General features: G+C 33.6%; 4 protein-coding genes across 12 annotated transcripts; 1 reads left to right on the forward strand and 3 right to left on the reverse strand.

The window, feature by feature from the left end:
• The first annotated feature begins 2056 nt into the window (after positions 1 to 2056).
• LOC110794675 (cytosolic sulfotransferase 5-like) lies at positions 2057 to 3286 on the forward strand. The gene has a single exon (XM_021999642.2). It carries the CDS (start codon positions 2128 to 2130, stop codon positions 3154 to 3156), a length of 1029 nt encoding a protein of 342 aa, XP_021855334.2. The 5' UTR covers positions 2057 to 2127; the 3' UTR covers positions 3157 to 3286.
• Positions 3287 to 5249: 1963 nt separating this feature from the next.
• Positions 5250 to 7591, reverse strand: LOC110795593 (inorganic pyrophosphatase 2). 2 transcript variants are annotated; one of them, XM_056831282.1, is made up of 5 exons: positions 7452 to 7591; positions 6467 to 6694; positions 6252 to 6373; positions 5904 to 6108; positions 5250 to 5792 (listed from the first exon to the last, which is right to left on the reverse strand). In XM_056831282.1, the coding sequence occupies exons 2-5, from the start codon at positions 6602 to 6604 to the stop codon at positions 5424 to 5426; spliced, it is 834 nt and encodes a 277-aa protein (XP_056687260.1). In that variant the 5' UTR covers positions 6605 to 6694; positions 7452 to 7591; the 3' UTR covers positions 5250 to 5423. The 2 variants fall into 2 exon arrangements, with proteins under 2 accessions (XP_056687260.1, XP_021856307.2); XM_022000615.2 differs by lacking the exon at positions 7452 to 7591 and having other exon boundaries at positions 6467 to 7122.
• On the reverse strand, positions 7269 to 13438 carry LOC110795560 (inositol-pentakisphosphate 2-kinase). Of its 8 annotated transcripts, none has more exons than XM_056831279.1 (9): positions 13224 to 13435; positions 12794 to 12866; positions 11848 to 11950; positions 10547 to 10750; positions 9493 to 9640; positions 9073 to 9113; positions 8823 to 8933; positions 8048 to 8635; positions 7269 to 7707 (listed from the first exon to the last, which is right to left on the reverse strand). In XM_056831279.1, exons 3-9 carry the CDS (start codon positions 11947 to 11949, stop codon positions 7552 to 7554), a joined length of 1350 nt encoding a protein of 449 aa, XP_056687257.1. In that variant the 5' UTR covers position 11950; positions 12794 to 12866; positions 13224 to 13435; the 3' UTR covers positions 7269 to 7551. The 8 variants fall into 8 exon arrangements, with proteins under 8 accessions (XP_056687257.1, XP_056687258.1, XP_021856278.1 ...); XM_022000586.2 differs by having other exon boundaries at positions 7346 to 7707; positions 8760 to 8933; positions 13224 to 13438; XM_022000579.2 differs by having other exon boundaries at positions 7346 to 7707; positions 8760 to 8933; positions 12794 to 12914; positions 13224 to 13438.
• A 3828-nt stretch (positions 13439 to 17266) lies between these two features.
• Positions 17267 to 20526, reverse strand: LOC110794664 (dihydroflavonol 4-reductase). The gene is made up of 6 exons (XM_021999632.2): positions 20364 to 20526; positions 20095 to 20264; positions 19469 to 19660; positions 18511 to 18670; positions 18217 to 18409; positions 17267 to 17570 (listed from the first exon to the last, which is right to left on the reverse strand). Exons 1-6 carry the CDS (start codon positions 20512 to 20514, stop codon positions 17375 to 17377), a joined length of 1062 nt encoding a protein of 353 aa, XP_021855324.2. The 5' UTR covers positions 20515 to 20526; the 3' UTR covers positions 17267 to 17374.
• Between the last annotated feature and the right edge of the window lie 1531 nt (positions 20527 to 22057).

Here is a 22057-nt window from a genome sequence, read left to right on the forward strand (position 1 = left end):
AGCAAACTAAACAACATACCTCGTACTACGTAACTTGGAATAATTTATACTAAATTACATTACAATATTTGATTTGAGACTAATAGATCGAGATACAAAATATACTCGGAAGTATACGAGTGCACTATAATATTAAGTAATTTAGGATTAAGGGAGTTGTTGAAAGGATAAACCAGAACCTCCAAGTTTTTGTTCCATCAAAGTGTTAATCTTGTCAATCATAGGAGGGGTCCAATCACCAACTACCAACCTAAATGTGACAATAATATTTTTTTTTGGGTGAAATGTGATATAATATAATAATTGCGATAATATACATATTTTTCTATATAGTGATGGTGATGCGCTACGCCATGGGAGCAATTATTGGGTTTAATTTGTTTGTAATTCATTTTCTCTTGATCAGTGGTTTTATAATATTACTAGTGGCTTCTCCATTACCAATATGTTGGTTTTATACTCCCTCCTTTTCAAATTATTTGCACCGGCCATTTTTATTTTTCTCATTATTCACATAATTCACATTGACTATATACTACTTTCTCTGTTTCTAAAAGTTCTTTACGCTTTATAATACGTGTACAAAATATGAAAACTTTGACCGTAAATTCTCACTATTATATACATCAAAACGTTACATGTGAGATCTTGTTAGATTGGTCTCGGTATTTACTTTCAGAACATAAACTTCTTATAATTTTTCCACATACGAAAATGGATATATTAGTAGTTAATATTGCATTGGAGACCGTGCAAATAGTAACTGTAAAGAACTTTTTTGAAACGGAGGTAGTACATTCGTTTTTTAAAGTTCTTCACGCCTTGAAATATATGGCCAAAGTATGAAAATTTTGACTATAAATTCTCACTATAATATACATCAATACGTTATAAGGTAAGATATTGTTAGATTAGTCTCGTTATTTATTTTTTGAATAATAATTTTTAATAATATTTTCACATACGGAATTAGGCATATTAGTGGTTAAATATTGAATTAGAATATGTGCAAAAAGTAAGGTGTAAATAAATTTAAGGAACAAAGGTAGTATGTTTTTGCTAGCATATGAAAATAAATTTTAGAATGTAATATATTGTTGGCTTTACCTTAATAATCGTATGTATTTACAAAATATTAACTTTATAATAATGCTAATATGTACTCCATTGTTAAAGTTATGTATTGATAATTTTGTTCAGTCAAATTAAGTGGTGCAAGTAATTTGGGATTGGAAGTTAATATTGTCCGCTTTGGTTTTTGGGCTCCTTCCCAAAAAGCCTCATACTAGGCAATTTTTTAACACTTATATGCTAGGAAATTTTTGACTCCACTTTCGATGTGGGACTTTGGTTGATATCCCAACAGAAGAGTAATGCATTCTTGAGGTATATAACAAAGGGTGACGATAAAGGTCGCAAGTTGCGACAACATTTAGTTGTCTCAATCTTACGTGTCGTAGTTTAATGAGTACATATAGGCGTCATGTAGGATATGCGTCAGCATGATATTTTTATTATCAATGCGATATTTTTACTATGAAAGTTTGTAAATAAGGTAGTCGATGTAAAGAAGGAAACAAATTAAAATATTAAGATTTTCCTACCTTTTTTTAACATATATAATACTCCCTCCGTCCCAAAATTATTGTCATGTTTTCTAAATCGGGCGTTCCAAAGTTATAGTCCTGTTTCTAATTTTGGCTACTTAGGTCCCCACTTTCTCATGTACTATATTAATTAAAAATAAATTGAAAGCCCACTCATGTACTATATTCCACTTTTCTATGTACTATATTCTCTTTCACATGTACTTTATTCTACTTTTCCATACAACTCAATCATCATTTGTACTTTATTCCACTTTTTCATATGCTATATTCCACTTTTCTTAAAATCCGTGTTTTTGGTCAAACAGAACGATAATTATGGGACGGAGGGAGTAGGTTATATAAGTAACATATTTTAGTTTCCCATTTAAATCATGACACATAAGCATGTCATGTCATCATTGTGACACGGCTTAAAGGTCAGCATGTTACGACCTTAATCATTTCCGTATAACAATATCGACCATCTTCATTATATATCATACATTCATTTCCGATAACATAACCTAAACTATTGAGAATGAATCAAAATCAAAATCAAACAATGGATGAAATGTGTAAAGAAGTCCAAGAAGAAGTTGAAAAGTTAGTGAAATGTCTTCCTAAGGTTACTCAAAGAGGCTCTTCCTTTGAAATGATAAAGTATCAGGATTCCTGGTATTTCATTACAGGTAATTTGTTCAGAAATGTTGTTACCTTTCAAAAACACTTTGTTGCTAAACATACCGATATTATCATTACTAGCCTTCCCAAAACCGGCTCAACTTGGTTAAAATCTCTACTCTTTGCGGTCGTTAATCGCGCAAATCATCCCATTAATCAAAGCCCTTTACTCACTTGCCATCCACAAGAGCTTGTTTATAGCTTAGAGACCGATGTATATAGTGAAGCGTTTCCTTATCCTCGCCCACACCATCTTAACGAGGTTAAGCCACCTAGGCTTCTTAGCACCCATGTCCCTTACACATCTCTTCCTGAATCTATCAAGACTTCTGAGTGTCGCCTTTTATATATATGTCGAAACCCTTTAGATACGCTCGTTTCAAGCTATTACTTTTTCCAAGAGTATATGAAAAAATTTCAAGAGAAAAAACAAGATTTTGCGACAAAACGTAGTCTTGGTGATACCTTTGAGGATTTTTGCAATGGGAAAAGCTTATTTGGGCCTTTCTTTGAACATGTTCTTGGGTATTGGAACATGAGTTTAGAGCGACCTGATAAGGTGTTGTTCCTCAAGTACGAGGACTTGAAAAATGATCCTGAACTTCATTTGAAGAGGTTGGCGGAATTTATAGGTATGTCCTTCTCACCTAAAGAGGAAAATGAAGGTGTCATAAAACAAATTGTAGAGTTGTGTTGTATTAAGACTATGAAGGAGGTTAATAAGAGTGGTGTTATTAACAAGTTCTTTGAGAAGAAGAGTTACTTTAGGAAAGGCGAGGTTGGGGATTGGACCAATCATCTTACACCTTCGATGGTCGAGAGGATGAATAAACTCATGGAAGCAAAGCTTGAAGGATCTGGTTTATCTTTCAAATTGCTTTCTTAATTAATAAACTAATACTACTATGCATGTATGGTACGTGCGTGTTCATGTTGTAGATCGATCAATTAGCTACGTATCCGTACTTACGTTGTATCTTAATTTGAATAATCATGCATTGTAGTTTTGATTGGAAGTGTATTATACGTGTTCATGTTGTAGATCAACAACTACTAATTTTAATAACGCAAACCATAACGCACGCAACATATGAATGGTAGTGAAGGATGAACTATTCTATTATGGAATATGGATGGTCTAGGTAATTAGATTCTTGTTTGGACCTGAGAGTGATGGATAGCTCAGTTGGTTAGAGCTTCCATCTCGGTTCCAGGTGATCCTGGGATCGATTCTCATCCCCGCCCTTGTGGCTCACCAAAAAAAAAAAGGTTCTTGTTTGGACCTTATATACTTTAATTGCTTCGGTGCTTTATATCTTCTAGCCGGTAACCAATTTGTGATATTACCTCTCAATAATTAATTTACTAATGATAGATGACCCTATCAATATCTTCTAGGGGACTGAAATCTATCCCTCGTAACTCTTCTCAGATCCGAATTTACTCTAAAGGTGAAGCGGGTGTCAATGTCTTTACTTAGTGATTAAGACTGATGATCAATGGCGGATTCAGAATAATATATTAATGGGCGTAAAAAATAAAAAGATAATAACTTGTGACAACAATTGACAGCGCATAAAACCATACATAACACTTTATATTATTGGTAGTGACGGATGGACTACACTATAATGCATGGACTATGTAATTGATTTAGCATGTTAATTAATAACGTATGTAGGCCGTGGGTTGAATAAAGAAAGAAGATGAGATTGTATATTTGTATCTACGCCCCTTTACCTTGGGCTAGCTTATTACTTTGTTTCTAATGGTTCAAGCTCGTTTGGTGATTAGTCGGTATCCAATCTTGTAACATTGAACTAGAGCGGTCAAAAAGGTTAATCGAATCGGGTCTGGTCATCTTATGTCTCGGGTTATAATATGGTTGGGTCATCGGGTCATTTTCTCATCTGGGTACAGGTTGAGTTCAGGTCGGGTTCGATCAGGTTAATTATTTGTCGGCTCATGTTGGGTTATTTTTTCATTTCGGTACAGTACGGGTCGGGTCTCTTTCTAGTCGGGTACAATTTCGGTTTTGGGTCTTAACGAGTCGGGTTTGAGTCAGACTTGTAGCAGTTAATTTCGGGTTTGGGTCAAGTTCGGATCGAATAATTATCGGGTCTGTTAAAATTCAGGTCGATCGATTTCACTATCGGACACGGGTTAAGACCGGATCCGATAACTATCAGGTCTAGTTATTGAGTGGGTGGATGTAAGGAAAAAATTGAGTGGGTGGATGTAAGGAAAAAAACGAATAAAATTAGTTATTCAGTGGGTGGATGTAAGGAAAAAAACGAATAAAATTAGAAAAATTGAGTGAAAAATTGTAAATGTTATGAGATAAGAATAGTAAAATGTAAAGAAAACTATGAAACGGACTATAACAGAAAGGGTAAATATAATTCTGAAAACGGAGTTACATATTACAAAATGGATAAATCGGAAAGTGTAACAGATATTACGTACGTAAAATTTATATAAAAACTTATATGACGCGGCCGTATATATAGACCAACTTGGTACAAATAGTTATTAAAACAAATTACTCCGTAATGCATGGTGACATCAAAGATCTTACTGTGAAGAAGTCTCAAAGACCTATCCTAAAAGTGATAATGTATTACGCCGAGTTAATTGCTACTACGTATGTGTTACGTTTGTCTAAATCAACACTTTTAATAAGTATTACACGTCATGTAATCATCTTTCTAATCAAGTTGAATCATCGTGGGAACCCACTTTCATACATGGGTGTTCATAAAAAACTGTAATCCTGAACCATACCGAAAATTAACATTGGAGATTTTTTTTTTTCCGAATGAACCACGAAGCGTTACAAATTACATGCGAAACCATGCAATAAAAGTCTTTGAACCATACGCGGAATAGAGAGTTCCATTGCTCTTGAAGTAGAATAAGGCAAAATCATGCAATAAAAAGTCTTTGAATCTAATTTACGATAAGAACTTACAAGTGGAGTAATTTACAATATCGAAAGATGATCGTCATTCACCAATTGAGAATTAAATTTTAGTTACATAAAACTAAGACCAAACCCTAAAAAAGAAATAAAAAAAATCTAAGGGATAGATTCTCTTTAGTTTTGATTCTACAAAATAAACAAAAATTACAGTGTGTTTTCCTTTCCACCTTCTAAAAACGCAAACATACAGCTTTAGGCAAAGCTTTATGGGAAATAACAGGCAAAACCCCAAGCTTGCAATCAAACTCGAATAATTGACTAACATTATTATCATCATCTCCATTATAAGATATGATGATATCTTGGATTAGAGATAGTAGAATCCGTTCCAGATCTTCACCGTCGGCCCATTCATGGATCTTGGCACTAATAAGCATTGGATTGCTTGAAATCATATCATAAACTGGATAATTCTTCCTTGGCATAACATGATCGCCTTCTCTTAGCCTTAATGAAGGGCAATAATCTCCAATTCCATCTCCTAAGTATATGAATTTCTTGGCGTTGTGTTCACTTAATAACCTTTTTATCACCAAACCCTGCAATTTTATAGAATAATAACAAGTGATTAGACATTAACAACAACAGATTTAATGTGTACTTGTACAAATTTAGATTATATCAAAAAATCTCCAAATATATTTAATTACCTTGCACATGTTTGGAGGGCAAGGGTTGTTGCATCCATGAGGAGTTTTGGTGAAATCATGAATTGGTAATATCCTTAATCTCCCTTCTTCATCAATATAACCTGGGTTTGTGTTAATCTCTGTGAAACAATTCTTTAATCCAAGATGATCCAGTACGGTCTCAATGAAGAATGTATTTGCATCGCTTACAATCCTCAAATCACATCTGCATTCCAAAAAATATAAAATTCTTCATTAACACATACTTGTACATAATACTCCGTATAATGCAATAAACGGGATAATGAGTTCATAGAAGATTAGAAAGAGTAATTAATGTTTAAACAAGATAGAGGAATATTAAATTACCCAGCAGCATGGGCAGCTTTAATTGCCGGAATAACACGAGGATGAATCGGAACTGTTTTCAAAACTCGAGCAATGTCGTCGGTTGTTATTCCTTGTGAGTGCATCTCTTTCATCAATGTGTCCTGTTTCATCATTAAAAACAGAGATTAATCGCTTGAACCAACAATAACATGATGAAAACAGAGTAAAAGCAGGGGAGAATCAAAGAAACAAACCATCATAGAGTTCCATGGCATGGTATTAAGAAGCTGATTGTAACGTTCTGTAAAACCCAACTCATCAACTACCCAATTATCGCTATCACATTCGATAATCGTCTTGTCGAAGTCGAAGACCACCATTATTCCTTCCATTGCTGAAGAAAACTACTCGTACTAGGTTGAAGAAGTTCAGAAACTTTGATGGGATTTTTGGTCTATTAATTCTTGGCTTTGTGTATTAACCTGGAGGATTAGTAGTCAGGTATTTATAGTTTAAAGTTTGAAGGATCTGAATTTAGGTGAGAATAGAATCTATAGAATTAAGGAAATAGTTAGGTAATTAGTTAAATGTGTAATTTGAAGATGAATACAATGCGCGGGAATCTTAGGGAATATGCTTTTCTTGTAAGGCAGAAAATTACTAGGATAAGAAAACCATAAACTTTGATGGGATATTTGCTGTTCTAATTCTTGGTTTTGTGTATTAAGCTAGAGGATTAGTGGTGAAGTATTTGTAGCTTGAAAGGGTTAGTAAGGAATATACTGTAGAATCTTCTGTTACGAAAGAATTATCCCAGTAAAGGATCTGAATTTAGGTAATTAATTAAAAGTGTAATTTGAACACAAGTAAAATGCGCGGGAATCTTATAGAATATGCTTTTCTTGCACGGAAGAAATCCTAGTTTGAGTAAAATTATAACAGCATTTTGAGAGGACAATCCTAAGCTTTGTTCTTTGGAATATTGATCGAGATTCTTCTTATAGCTTTTAAGGGTTTTATAGTTGTCTAAGAAGAAGTTGAAAAATTAGTGCAATGTCTTTCAAAGGACGAGTAACACTGATTCAGCATAGCCAATAGCGTAGCCATAAAAACGAGTAACTAAAATGTTCACCTACAACGAATAGACAACTATTGTCATATATAGTCTTAAATTATAAATACGAGCATGTCTAATATTAACATTTACTTAAAGATTGAACGAGGTTATAGCTGCTTTACCGGACAATTTGGCAAGTAATGTCACGGTTTGAATCTAACTGTGCAATCCTCCACAATCTCTACCAAGAAAAACCATTTATTAAGAAAGTCATATTCAATCTCAATTTCCAGCTTCATACCCCTCAATAGTTCCCTTATTTGCAGCTCCACGTTCTAATTTGAGCTTCTGTTTGTAACAGTTGACTATCTTCTGATCCAGTTCATAGTAAACTTCCATTTTATTCAGGGGTTTCATATCAAGGTCGATAAAAAATGCCTGCAACAGTGCATAGAACATAAGACCATCAGAGAGAAAAAAATTTAAGAATTCATACTAGCCCAAAACATTATATTGAATGACGGAACGACTATACATAAAACACAATCTAGAGAACATCACAACCCACAAAGTCACAAGGAACTGATTAAAGATAATAACTTAGTTCAGATGTCATAAATTCTCAAATTTCTTAACATCTTCATGAAACCCAGAAAACTGCTGAAACTTTGTCTACTTAGCTTGAATATGGGTACACGGTCATATGGCCTTTTTCTTGTGACATTAGACAACTGAAATGAACAATTTTAAGGAAAAACAGATCAGAAAAGATGTTTACCTTGACATCGAACCGTTGCTTTGTTGAGTCCAGATATATGGTTCTATAATGGGATTCTGGATGATCATCTTCCCTTGGACGGAAACTAATCATCAAACTACAGTCCTTGGCTGTTGCAGCTATCAAGTAGTCCCTTACAATCTTCAGACTTTCATCTACAGGAATGGAATGTAGAGAGCTGTATTTTCCAAATTGCTGGTTTTCACCGGAATTTCTACATAACTTGCAAGGCTGGGAAACAATATCATAATAAGCATGAATTGCTCCTTCTATATCAATTTTGTCAAGCTTTTGGACTTCAAGTAGCCTGTCTAGTACACCTAATTTGAGTATTGCCTCTCCTACAAGATGCACAAACCTCCTTGTATGCATACCATTTTCTTCATGTATAAAAGATTTTAGGTGATCTTCAAATGCTTCAATTTCGACAAATTTCATGCCCCCAAGGTCTCCATAAATTAAGGAACCATTTAGAAAAACCCGCAGATTATTCTGCGGAGTTGCAATGAGAGCCTTAAGTGCTTCATGTATTTGATCCTTTGATCCGGAGAATAAATCCAATGGATCATACTCACTCAACTGTTGTATCTGATAAACAGACAGAACCATGTCTTAGGAAAAATAGAAATACCAAATGATTAGCATCAAAGTCGAATCAGGTAGAACGTAATGGCATTTATCTGTTGGCACATTGCATAAGCAAAAGACTCACAAGTTGATTAAATGATAGTATCTCTTTTGAAAAAGAATATGTCAATCGATAACTGACAGCTACCTTGAGTTGTTGCAATTTGAGGACTTGGTGCATTTTGAAACGAGTTACATTCTTCTTGATGGTATTTTCATCAGTTATAAAGCTTGAAGATGGAAGAAATCCACACTTGGGCTGCCCATGGGAGACAAAGGAAGTAACAATAAGACCAACTGAATCGAAGTTATACTTATATGGGTCTATTAATTGAGAATGGTTTCTAATTTATGCCGTTAAAAAAAAAGAGAATTATGTCATATAATAACGAGACCACCTTAATCTCCACGGATATGCATGGTGCTCCTTCAGATATGCCTGCAAGAAGACCAAACAGCACGATTAAGAAGTTATCTTGAAGTAAGCAATGATTCATCCTTTTCTTCAAAATATTTGTTGAGCACATGGTTTTCTACTTCTCTTTACAGAAAGTAAGTATTAAGCATTTGCAAAGACAAAGGTCAGTTAATGTTTCCGAACTAGAAGAAGAAAAAGGATTTATTATATCTAAACCCTAGCAGGTTATAACACACTATCTATTTTCAATTACTGATACTGTATCTAAATCTTTCCAAATGTTTTAACGAAGATTTAAGTTACTTGGGTGAATCGTGTTCTGAATTTCTGATACTCTGTAACATATAAAGTCGTCTTTTCTTCTCTGGAAGTGAAAGAACAATTGATCATGTAGTTTAACCTTGGGGGAATACTGAATGATCTGACATTAGCATCACAGAATCAGCATAACAATCAACTTTGGCAGCATTAACTCTCCAACCAGGACGCTGGGAGAGAGTATTTCTTTCAACTGACTCCAGAAATCCCCTTGACACAAGTATCCGCACCTGCAAGTTTGATAGAAGCCAATAATGTCCAAAGAGTGATACTAGTTGACCAAAGGTGATGCACAGGTGTATATTGCACTTTTTCTCAAGATATCCACAAAACTAAATCCCAAAATATTTGTCATGCTTGAGTAGGAATTAAGGTGATGGTGGACCAAAAGCATAAATTATGACAAAGGGAAACTACATAATCACACCCTCTACAACTAATTTGAATACTCCCTCTTGTTTTACACTTGTTTCTAGGAATGTTAGTGGGTGCAAGAAAAAGGTGGATAAAGCAAGAGAGAGTGAGTAGAAAGGTGTAATTACTGTGGGGTACAGAGGCTAAGATGGTAAAAAGTGCTTGCCAAAAACAGAATAAAGTAGAAGTAGAATGAAAAGAAAAAAAAATGAAAGAAAAAAACAGAGGGAGTATATAACTATAAAGAAGACGGATTTGGGACATAAATTAACAAAAGGCCTCATGTTTTTAATACAAATAGGAAAATGATGGGGAAAATGAACCATAGACGGCCAGTCAATTTTAAGCACTCCTCTGCATAACCAGAAACCCCTAGCTAAATTGAGGTACTTTTAACAGTTTACAACAAACTTCAGCTCTGCCCCCCTACACAGTCACATAACAGACTACATCCTTTCCTTCCTCGTCTAATTCTTCATATGCTTGAGAACAAGCGCAAGTCTAACTCTAAGATACTCACAGCGTCATAATGACTATACACATTACAAACCACACAATCCAAGCATAAAACCAAACATATAATCTCAGTGACAACATTAGTTATGGCCTTTATTTAAGCAATTTCAACAACTTCAGTAGTAAGACACCGTTTGATCTGACAAACATAGCATAGACAAACTAAAACTACAATAATTGTCCGAGTAATCAACATACCAACATACCCCAGGATCGACAAACTCTGATCCTAACAGAGGGATCATCACACATTGCACATACATCTGCTCCGCAATCTCCCTGTTTGGGGATGTAACAATAGACCCAGCATCTTTCCATAAGATGCATTCATGCTTGGACAAAGCTGAGCGTTCGGTCTCTTCTATCGACCCATTCCTCACAACTTTCTGCACCCGTATTATTTTCCCACTCTGCGCAGTGTGGAAAGTGATCAGTAAATTGTGGCAACTTAAATAAAGTTCATCTAGCATGCAAAATCATAAGCATTAATGCCTTCCGGAAACAGCCATCTAAATCCTATGGACTAAACTACTCCGTACATAAGTAAACCCCAAATAAGATTACATCAGGGCATGTACTTTCCTGAACTCACGTAACTGTTATTATACTTACCCATCTAAAGCTTTGAGCATCAGCTCTTACAAACCAATAACCAACAGCAACTAAACTGCCTTCTCAAACTTCAGCTTATCTCATCTACACTTAAAGAAAAGTAGCAAGAACAAGCAGAAACAGGACAGGCACAACCCCCAACTGATACAAATAAGCACTAAAAGGACAGCAACTTACAGCAATACATACTCTGTCACCTTATCACTGCTCGTACAAGGTACTTGAGACAAATCTTCTTTAATTAAATTCTTCCAAGGCAGTACTTCTTCAGTGAAATAACTTTTTTTTCTTCCCAAAATGGTCATCCTATAACACTCAAATATAAAGCCCGTATGGTTTCATAATCTAGTGTGAAAATAAAAGGCACAAATAAACAAGAAAAGGGCAGCTACCAGCCAATGAATATCTGGTTGAATACTCAGAAAGTCATAACAATATAGAAGTATGCATTAGAAAAATGGCAGTTGGAAACTTATAGTATACATATTCAGAAAATTGACCAATTTGCTAATTAATCCCCCCCCCCCCTAAAGATTGTGAATTGACCAATTTGTTTTTCATGTCATCGTACTGCAAAATGAATTTGTGATTCTAAATTGTGCTCCTCCCTGGAAAATAACCTTTTACCAAATGTGGACTATTAGAGATTTAAAGTAGGCTGGAAGGAGTAACTTATATTTATTCAATAAATAGAATTCTAATGTAAGCAGCACAAGTATTACCATCTAGAAGAAAACATAAAAGAGAAATTGAGCTTAGATGAAGCTTCAAATTGAAGTAATTAACAAATAAAATAGCTTGAAATTATAAAATGATGGAAGAGTTTAAAGATTATATAAGTCACCTAGCATGCAATAATAAAAAGTGCAAATATCAAAAGATGGTAAAAACATACAAAGGCAGGAGAAGATCCAGTGTATGCAAGAACAAGATTAACTGCTCCTTCCCCTCTGTAACTCCAATCACTTGCATCCTTTTCCTCTAAAATGAAATCCATTCTACAAAAAGAAAAAGAAACAAAAGGCAAATTAACCACCAGAAATCAACACTCCAAACAAAAAACCAATTTCAAAGATCTATACTGGACTGCAGAAAAGTGTATCAAGAACTTCAGAAATTACGTATGACTGAAGTCCTAATTAAACTAAAAATTGCAGAGAAAATTAGAGAGTGGGAGAAATCAGAAATAGTAATCTTGAGAATAAAAGATGGAGAGAGAACAGACAATACTGTACTTCTTTATAGATAAAGTGCATGGTAACTGACAACAAAGATAAAAATGGCCGAGGAAAAAAAAAACCACAAGCAGCAAAGTGGCAATTAGCAAGCACCAGGTTCTGGAGTCATTGTTCAAGAATCACGATCTTGACATCATCTACTCTACAGTATATGAAAATTCAATAAGCAATAGAAAATCAAGAGTTTAGTGCTATCATTTTGGTTTTGAAGGAACAAATTCAAACCAAAGGTGGAGTAACGTTCGTATAGACGGATGATGGATAGTCGATGGATCCCAGTTATCGCAAGTAGAGAGGTCTCTTCCTTACCTCAATTATAAGATTTTCAAGAGTCACAAAAGTGAAGCTTAGGGACAAAAAACAACCAAATAAGCAACACTCTGCAGGAGAATATGACAAGAGAATACGAATATGCATGGTGGTTACCAAAGTGAGAAGTAACCAAATTTAATTGGAAATCAACTTAGTCCCAGTTAAGATAGTCTACCATTGTTGCATTCAAATAAGGGGATACCTATCTAAAGACGGTACCTAACATTTAAACAACATGATCGAGAAACAGCTAGAACTAAATCGAAAAGGGGCATAATGATTAATGAGTACCTGCATTGCAAAGCCTACTGCCACAACCAGCACCTCTAACCAAATCCAAAAACACACTTTCATTCAAACCATCCTGTGGCACAAAGACATCTCCCAATCTTCAGTGCTGTTCTTGGTGAGCCTTTTATGGTTAATAATTCATTATTGTGTCAGGCACCAATTCATGCATTCAGCATTTCGTCTATAATTCAGAATACAATATTTACTTTTCACTTGTGCAAATTGAGCATTCAAAATTCACATTCAAATCAAATTTAACCCCAATTCTCATCAAATTTTCACCTGTTTTGGTTCCTTTTTCAAAATTTCAATCATAAATCCTAGTTTCCACCATTATTAAACTACTATACATCAATTAAACATGAATTCATTATAATCATACATGATACAACACGCATAAAAAATCGATTGAAAAAGGACATGGTCGTACCTGATGAGAGTGCGAATTGCGACAATAATGAAATAGATGATAAATTGCGGAAAAAACAAATTTGTTCTCGTTATTTTCCGCAATATTTATGAGAATTGTTGTTTCTGGATTATCATGGAGACGAGAAACGAAGGAATTGGTGAATTTTAGGGTTGAGAACTGACGAGAGTGAGTGAGTGAGTGAGCGAGCGAGGGAAATGTCTAGAACGATTTCCCGAAATAGCCAGAAGGCCCCACCACGCGGATGGTGCAGGGGCCTGCACGTAGATCTACGTGCACCTGCACCAAAACGCAAAAAACAAAAAAAATACAAAAAGAACATAAGAAACTAAACAGAAAGAACATAATAGAGTAAACGAAAAGAACATTAACCAAAAGCTGAAAAGAACACTAATGTTAAAAAACTAAAGAAAATGTACAAAATTGAAAATAACATATTCTCTCTCCTGATACACTATAAAAAGAACAACTATTTTACAAAAAAAACATCATGTGAAAAATGCAACAGAAAAACAAAAAAAAAACATATTACCGATAATATTATAAAAAATTAAAAACAGTAAAAAAGTTAAAAAGTTAAAAAGAACACAAAATAATTAAAAAAAGAACACAAAATAATTAAAAAAAGAACAACAACTTTTTTAGAAAACACAAAGAATAAAATCAAAAGAAAAATAAAATAACAAAAACTCAAAAAAATTTAAGAAAAAGACAGCAAAAAAAAGAACAAGAGAACAAAACACATGAAAAAGAACAACATGCATTTTCTTTTTCCTTATCAAACAAAAGAACAGAATGAAGGGGACGAAAAGAACAACAAATCTATGTTCTTTTATTAGTTGTATTTGTTCTTTTCAAACCACTTAGTGTTCTAATTAAAAAGACAAAAACAACGATATTTTGATGCACTTAAAACTAGATATATATTTTTATTTAAATGTATTTTTGTTCTTATCCAACGCATCAGATCTATGTTCTTTTATTAAGTGTTATTTGTTCTATTCAAACGATTTCATGTTCTAATTAAAAAAAAGACGAAACGACGATTTTTTGATGCACTTAAAACTAAATCTATATTTTTTTTTAAAGTATTTTTGTTCTTTTACCACGAATCAGACTATGTTCTTTTTTAAGTGTTATGTGTTCTTTTCAAACCATTATATGTTCTTTTTTTAACAATCTATGTACGTTGATATAAAAGAACAAACTATGTTGATTTAAAAGAACAAACTATGTTGATGCCACAGTAAAAGTAAAGTTGTGAAAAGAACATTACAATTTTAAAAGAACATTAGAGGAAAGAAAAAGGAAACGTACCTTAAACACTTGATCAACATTTATCAGGAGCATCAATATCTTTTAATAAATCTTTAAAAACTGATCTCAATCCTCGGAAAATATCACCCTCTGCAGATATTCTCTTGCTTCGAAAACTAGCCAAATTGAACTAGTGTTTTTCTTAATTGACTCATTTTTCAACCAAGGAGAAACATTCAGAAGGAATTTTAGAGAGAGAATAAGGAGAAAATATATTTTTTACTCTTTCACTCACCATCTCACTCTTTCTCTCTCAAAAAATCTCTCTTATGTTGAGAGAATATAAATCCTCTCATCTTTCTCTCTCTAAAATGTATTTATAAAATGACTAATGGTTATGATTCATAAGTATAATTATTATATATATATATAGTTGCTGAAAAATAGAAAATGAAAAAAATAGAAAGTAGAATCAAAGAATAACTGAGAAGGAGAAAGGAAAAATTCTTAAAGAGTGCATAATGAGAACTATGCACGTGTTTTTATTTTGTTCTTTTAACAGAATATTATAAAAAGAACAAATGAAAAGACTAAAAGAACAAATAGAGAGACTAAAAGAACAAGTCAAGTACCTTGTCCAACAATAATATATGATTCGGAATCATTATTTTCATCATTTTCATCATTCTGTTATGAATTATCAAGCACATTATTCATAATATCTGAAAAATAATAGGTTAACATGTATAAAACCAAGAAAAAGAACGTAACCAAAAGAACAAAGGATAAATAAAAAGTAAGAAGAAAAATAACACAATAAAATAAAAAGAACAAGTTATGAAACGCAAATGAAATTGAAAATAATAAAAAAGAAGAACACAATAGAATGAAAGAACAAATTATGAAACGCAAATGGTCTACTTTTCTACTATAATGAAACTGTTCTTTTAATACGAGCATAAAGAAATTGTTCTTTTGATACGAGCATATGTTCTTTTAATACGTAAAACTGTTCTTTTCTGGAAAAAAGTCGTATTTATATAATCCAAATCTTCAAAATCAGCGATTTCAACGAAATCAGCGTGTTGTTCCATAATTTGATTCATTAAAATCATCAAAACCATCAAAACTCGATTATTACAAAAACAAAATCATCAAAACAATGAAATTAATCAAACACACGATTATTACAAAATCAAAATCATCAAAACTTAGAATTTATTATTTCAAAATTGAAAAATTACCTCCCAAAATCTGATTATCAGCTGCAGAATTCAGATTTGAAGAAGAAGAATCGATTTAATTTGATGTTGAAGCAGAAAAATCATCGAAATTTTGGGAATTTTCACCACTTTATCTCTCTAAGAACCATTTTAGAAAACCTAGTTCATACTTTCTCTCTCCTCTTCACAATTTGAGTTCAAAACATAAAATCTAGCAGAATATATATCGCAAGAAAAAAGCAAATCGAATAAAAAACGCGAAATACAGAGCTGAAAAGAACAGAGCCTTTAATGTTCTTTTGTTCAAGGGTATTGTTCTTTTGTTCAAGGAAAATGTTCTTTTGTTCCCGGGATTTAATGAAACACGCGCGTTTTATGTGTTTTTATGTCGTTTTGTTTCCGGTGCACCTAGAGCATGGTGCACACGCCTGCACCATCAAATTTGCGGAAGGCCCAACACAATAATTAATTCCCAATTTTATTAGATTGAAAACTTTCTCCGGTAGACGGTAGTATCTTTCACGTTGAAGCGGATACGAGTGTTTTTAAGAATTTTAATTCAGCATAAAACGGTCAACATCTAGCGGTTTAATAAAAAGAACCGCTAACTCTATTAGTGGTTTAACATAAGAATCACTTCTAGTATTAGCGGTTCTTTATATGTATTTTGATGTGACTAATTGTGTAGGAATAACTAGGAAAGAGGATATAGTACGTTAATTGTTTATAAATAAAGGAAAACCGCTATCATCGCTAGTGGTTCTATAGTTAAAACATCAACTAACGGTATCGGTTTTGTGCTAAAAAAATAATTACTTATATTATATTTCTTACCCGAACTTATGTGTACGATACTACATGAAATAGTTTGTAAACAAAATGTAAATTTTGGGAATTGTTTTAAATGCCTATGGTAATGAAACTTTATCTCAAACTTCGTTAATTTATATTTCCAACCAATACGACTCAATTTCACGAATTGCTCCCCAAATGATAATAGATTGTAATGAGAATTTAAGAAGAAAAAAAAAAGATTATTTGAGAGAACTAGCATTATCATGAGAAGGGATATTGATTTTCCTTGTAAATTTACATTCAATTTAATCTCATTCACATCATTTATAACCGGCTACCAAACAAGCACGTGTCATAAACTAGTTTATAGACAAAACCCTAAAATCATTTATTTTTCACAATTATAAAATGTTACTCGCAATGTTATCAAAATCGCGATTCTTCTTTAAATTGGAAGGGCTTGTCACAATTGCATCGTAAAACCGAGTCGTAAAGTTGTAAGATTCTACGAATTTGCGGAGGTGAGATTTTATGATAAAATTTGTAAAAAAAAAAATACCCATTTTTCAACAGGTAACACTTAAAATTTAATTGTTTAAATCAAAGCATTATATACTCACGTATATGTTTTTAGAAGAAAGAACATTTATGGTGTATCAAGTTATTTTTGTTGTATTAGATAGTTGTATTTTAATATCGTAAAATTCTATTTTAGATAAGGGGTTCATTAGAACGTAAGAATAGTTTTTGATGCAAACAAAAGGAATATGAAAGTATAACTAGTGCAACATAAATAATTTAATTACTCATAATAAAATGTAAGCACGAATACATAACACAATTTACTTTAAAGTAAAACAAGGAACCTAGGCATGCTTAATCAATAATGGTATTAGGATTCTCATTATTTTCATTTTCGCCATAGGAAGGAGGGAGAAGTCCCTTTGTTCTGCAAGTATCAACAGCTCCTTTGTACATGTCCTTTAATTCGTACTTGAACTTGAAATTTAATCCCATCAACTTTTCTGAAGAAAAATGTACATGTTCCATATCCTCTTCGAAGTCCTTGAATCTGTCCAATTGTTAAATAAGTTCAAAATTTAAGAAATTCAACTAATGATTACTCCCTCCGTCCCTTAATACTCGCACCGTTTTGACTGAACACGCTTGTCAATGCACAACTTTGACCGCCAATGTCTTTAGCTACATATTATAAAAACTTATAAAAATATTAATATTTTGAAAATATATATTAAGATGAAGCTAACAATATATTATATACTAACATTTGTTTTCATATACTAGAAATAATATAAAGTCAAAGTGAATTATGTAAATAGTGAAAAAAGTCAAAACGGTGCGAGTATTAAGGGACATAGGGAGTAATGTTTATGGCATACTTTTGATGAAAGACCCTAGAATGAATCTTTCACATCCTCACTACTCATTAAAATTCACAACTCATACTAATAAGCCAGTCTCTTAAAAGTAAAAATGAGAAGTGAAAAGCTTATGTAAAGATGGTCATGGGCGGGGCCTACGGAGGCCCAACCCGACCCCGCATGAAAAAGCTCGATTAAGCACGGGCACAAAAAAACACGGTACGATACGAGCATGGAGTACCACTAGACAAAGTACGTGATACATAATATTTGCCTAACTGTTAAATCTCATAGAGCACGCAGTACGTTATAGTATTAAAGAGAGACGCTACTTACTTAGTGGGAATATTGTATTCGGGATATTCCTCCCTCAACATTTTGCCAATATCATAGATAGTAGCATCACAAGCTGAAGCAATGTAACGGCCCTTGGCATTAGGGTGCTCATACAAGTATATATGAGCCATGCAAAGGTCATCTAAATGTACAAATTGACCTTGCTTGATTATTGAATAGTGAGCTTCATTTCCTGAAAATTAATTAAAACACAAATAATTAATTAATGACATAAACTACTCCACATGATTAATTACTTGTTGATTTAATACTTTAAACCAACAATTAACTTACTAGTAATTGGAGATAACGCAGTTATGAGACTGGGGGGCATTGTTGGAGTGATAAAAGGTCCAACCACCAAAGGTGGAATGATACTTATAAAATCAAGATTGTTTTCAGCAGCAAATTTCCAAGCAGCTTTCTCCGCTAGTGTTTTCGATACAAAGTACATCTGAGATCATACAATGAAATCGTATACGGAGTAATAAGGAAACAAATTAATTCTCGAAAAGTTAGAAGCAATACTAAAAGGTAAGGAGTATGTAGTACGTAGTAAGGTAGGAGTGTAGTACTAAAGTGTGTTAAAAAAAAAAGAGATAGTAGTGCTAAAGATGGTTGTGGCCGGCCGGCCCGTCTCGGCACGGGCACGCAATCGTGGATCAGGCGCGGGTCGCTTTTTTCATGACACGAGGATCGACACAACAAATCAAGTTAAATTTAGTAAGACCTGATCAAATGACGGGCCGGGCCGGGCCGTGGCATAAAAAATCAACCCGTTATGTCAGGTTGGGTCGGGCCAAAAATTTGTGCCCAAACCCGCTATTCCGAGCCTAAAATACCAGGCTTTCGGGCCAATTTCGGGCCGGGCCAAATTTATAACTAAAAATTGTAGTTTTATGTTTCCCCAATCCTGCCGAAAAAATTAAAAAATTCGGGCCAGGTCCGAGAACCGGAGAAAATTCTACCCAAACTTGCAAAATTTCGGGTCGGGTCGGGCCTGGCTCATCTTGATCAAGTCTAAATTTAGTGAAATTAGGCTTAGACACGAATGTCCATCCCGAGTGCAAGTGGACATGTGCCGCATTTTGAAACTTTTGATCCGGCCTGTATGTGGGCTTGGGTAGACTGGGCCTGTGGGATCAACCTGAAGCCCGGCCCAACCTACATCCATCTATACGTAATATTGTACTACTCCGTATGTACGAAGTACTATTTATTCTGTAAAATAATTACAGGGTTAATTAATTACCCATCCAGTCATCTTTTTGGAGCTGCAAAACTCCATGTCGCTCCAACAAGTTTCATCATACACAGGTTTTTGGATTTCTTCAACATTGACAGTTCCTGCTGATGATGTGAAAACCAGTCTTCGAATTTTGGCCTTGGCGCATGATCTCATTATGTCTAACATGCCATTTATGGTAGGCTTAATCACCTCATTCTGTAACCAAAATAACATTAGGAACTAAATTTAATGTTCAATAACACCTTTAAAAATGAAAATCAGATACTCCTGTGGTTTAATTTAATTTAGGGGTAGGGGGGCGCTAATTAATGGTATTTTAAATATTTACCCTTTTTAAATTTCAATCTTTTTTATTTACCACCTTATAATATAATTTCATATTTATCATCTTAATTTTATGAAAACTTTTGTACGCACCACCTTTTAACGGATTCCATCAAATTTCATCTACGTGTATCACACTTAACCAATTTTTTAAATTTTCCTCCCCTTTCATTAAAGAAGGTCCACATGGACGGAAATTTGTGAATACAAAACATTTAATAAAGATTAGAGGAGTAAATTAATATGAAATTATAAGGTGTTAAACACAAAAACATAAAATTTAAAGTCGATAAATATCAACTAACCTCAGGATCGTTGGAATCAAAGTCCATGGGGGTGGCAACATGAAAGACGCCGGCGCAACCACTGATAGCTTCGTCGAAGCTTCCTTGTTCATTAAGGTCTGCTTTCCATAGTGTCAAGTGAGTGTTTGCATTTGGCAAATCCAACAAATGCTGCACTTTTTTCACGTTACCTACAAAATAATTTTCATACAACAATAATATTAGTACGTCAATGTATAACGAACCTAGGAAATTATTTGAACGTAGTAATTAGTAGATAACAAATAGACCAGGGTCTCGAACGGTGGCTCGGACGATGTAGCCATGCTCGAGGAGCCTCTTGACAAGCCATGAGCCTATAAACCCGGCGGCACCCGTAACACAAACAATCTCTCCTTGCACAACCATTATGATTATATAATTAGTTATTATATTGTGCATTTGTTACATATTACTTTGGTTTATATACATGTATACTACCCATATCATTTTACTGACATTATTAGAGGGTATTTATTGCAGGGTTTAATGGTAGGTGAAGAAGGGAAGATAAGAAAGCCAGGTAGGTTGGGTTCTCGTGATTAAGTAGAATAGTAGATACACTATGTAATTAGGTCAATTTTAAGATATACTTCGTATATATGTAGTAGTACTACTCCCTCCGTCCCTTAATACATGCACCGCTTTCCTTTTCGGGCCGTCTCTTAATACTTGCACCGCTTCTATAAATGGAAATCTTTACCAATATTATATTATTTCTCACACTTACCTATTACCCCACCTACACCTCTATTCCCTACAAAAAATCATTTAAAAATCAACACCCCTCACTAACTACTCCCCATCCCTTACACATTACCCATTAACTATATTAAAAAAATATCCCAGTATCAATAAACACTCATTAAATTAATAAATCAATTCAAATATCTTAAACTCCGCAACGGTTAAATCGGTGCGAGTATTAAGGGACGGAGGGAGTAACTATTAATTACAGTAGCTAGTACAAATGTACAATAAGTATTGATAGACCAAGCAATGTTTGGTGTCATGACCTAAAATTATGGGATCAAACTCCATTTCTCTTATAATTCCTCCTCTCGTATTCAATGAGTCTGGCCTGCAAAGCTGGTTGGAAATCGGGTAGGACAATCATGTATAATTTGGACACTTAGATAAACAAATTTCATGTTCGATCAATAAAATCATGATTTGTGATTACATGTACTTAATTTTGCTTATTGATGAGCATCTAAATCTAGACTAATTCACAAAACTAATTATTGACTAGAAAGGAGTACTTCAACAAAATGCTCTTTAACATGTTACATGTTGCATGTACATAATTATTGACTAGTAGAAGGTCATTATATATTCATCTCGTATACCAAAAGATACTTATAACAAATAAAATAAGTTCATAAGGTCTAACACGAGCTCGAGCAAAGAAGAGAGTCTGATCATATATAAGCCTGATAGCAGGGTGATGCACGATTTTGATGACAACGATTAGTCAATGATGACGGTACAACTTTTACAACAAACCAATAAGCTGATGGCTAATTAGCATATGAAAGAAGTAATTAATAATATAATTGGTCACTTTCAATTTTCAATTCGCATGAATATATATATATATATATATATATGTATGTATGTATATATATATATATATATATATATATATATATATATATATATATATATATATATACTCGATCCGTATAACATGGGAGAATGAATAGCTTAATTAGTCGCAATCTTAATGTATAAGACTTTAAGGGGATTAAGGAACTAATCAACGTGGAAGAATTATCCATGTTGAGATAAATAATCTTAATTAATACTTAATTAATAAGGAGTAGTACTATACACGATGATAATCAAATTATTGAATTGTTTTGTTTATGAAATGTGAAATATTGGTTGTGGCCGGTGTATAATTCATGACTTTGACATTTCCCTCTCCAAAATCCACTAGACT

The sequence above is a fragment of the Spinacia oleracea genome, chromosome 6 (assembly GCF_020520425.1).
Source record: "Spinacia oleracea cultivar Varoflay chromosome 6, BTI_SOV_V1, whole genome shotgun sequence".
In the NCBI taxonomy this organism is placed as follows: domain Eukaryota; kingdom Viridiplantae; phylum Streptophyta; class Magnoliopsida; order Caryophyllales; family Amaranthaceae; genus Spinacia; species Spinacia oleracea.

Coding starts and splice junctions, on each gene's coding strand:
- LOC110794675 (XM_021999642.2), top strand. CDS start 2,128: ATGAATCAAAATCAAAATCAAACAATGGATGAAATGTGTAAAGAAGTC.
- LOC110795593 (XM_056831282.1), bottom strand. CDS start 6,604: ATGGAAGGAATAATGGTGGTCTTCGACTTCGACAAGACGATTATCGAA. Junction 6,374..6,466: donor TGCCATGGAACTCTATGATG/GTTTGTTTCTTT, acceptor ATGATGAAACAG/GACACATTGATGAAAGAGAT. Junction 5,793..5,903: donor GCCCTCCAAACATGTGCAAG/GTAATTAAATAT, acceptor ATAAAATTGCAG/GGTTTGGTGATAAAAAGGTT.
- LOC110795560 (XM_022000594.2), bottom strand. CDS start 11,949: ATGGATTTCATTTTAGAGGAAAAGGATGCAAGTGATTGGAGTTACAGA. Junction 9,641..10,546: donor CAGAGTTTGTCGATCCTGGG/GTATGTTGGTAT, acceptor TCAAACTTGCAG/GTGCGGATACTTGTGTCAAG. Junction 8,934..9,072: donor GCATATCCGTGGAGATTAAG/GTGGTCTCGTTA, acceptor TCCCATGGGCAG/CCCAAGTGTGGATTTCTTCC.
- LOC110794664 (XM_021999632.2), bottom strand. CDS start 20,514: ATGCACAATATAATAACTAATTATATAATCATAATGGTTGTGCAAGGA. Junction 19,661..20,094: donor TTGATTCCAACGATCCTGAG/GTTAGTTGATAT, acceptor TTTTGGTTACAG/AATGAGGTGATTAAGCCTAC. Junction 17,571..18,216: donor GAATACAATATTCCCACTAA/GTAAGTAGCGTC, acceptor ACAATTGGACAG/ATTCAAGGACTTCGAAGAGG.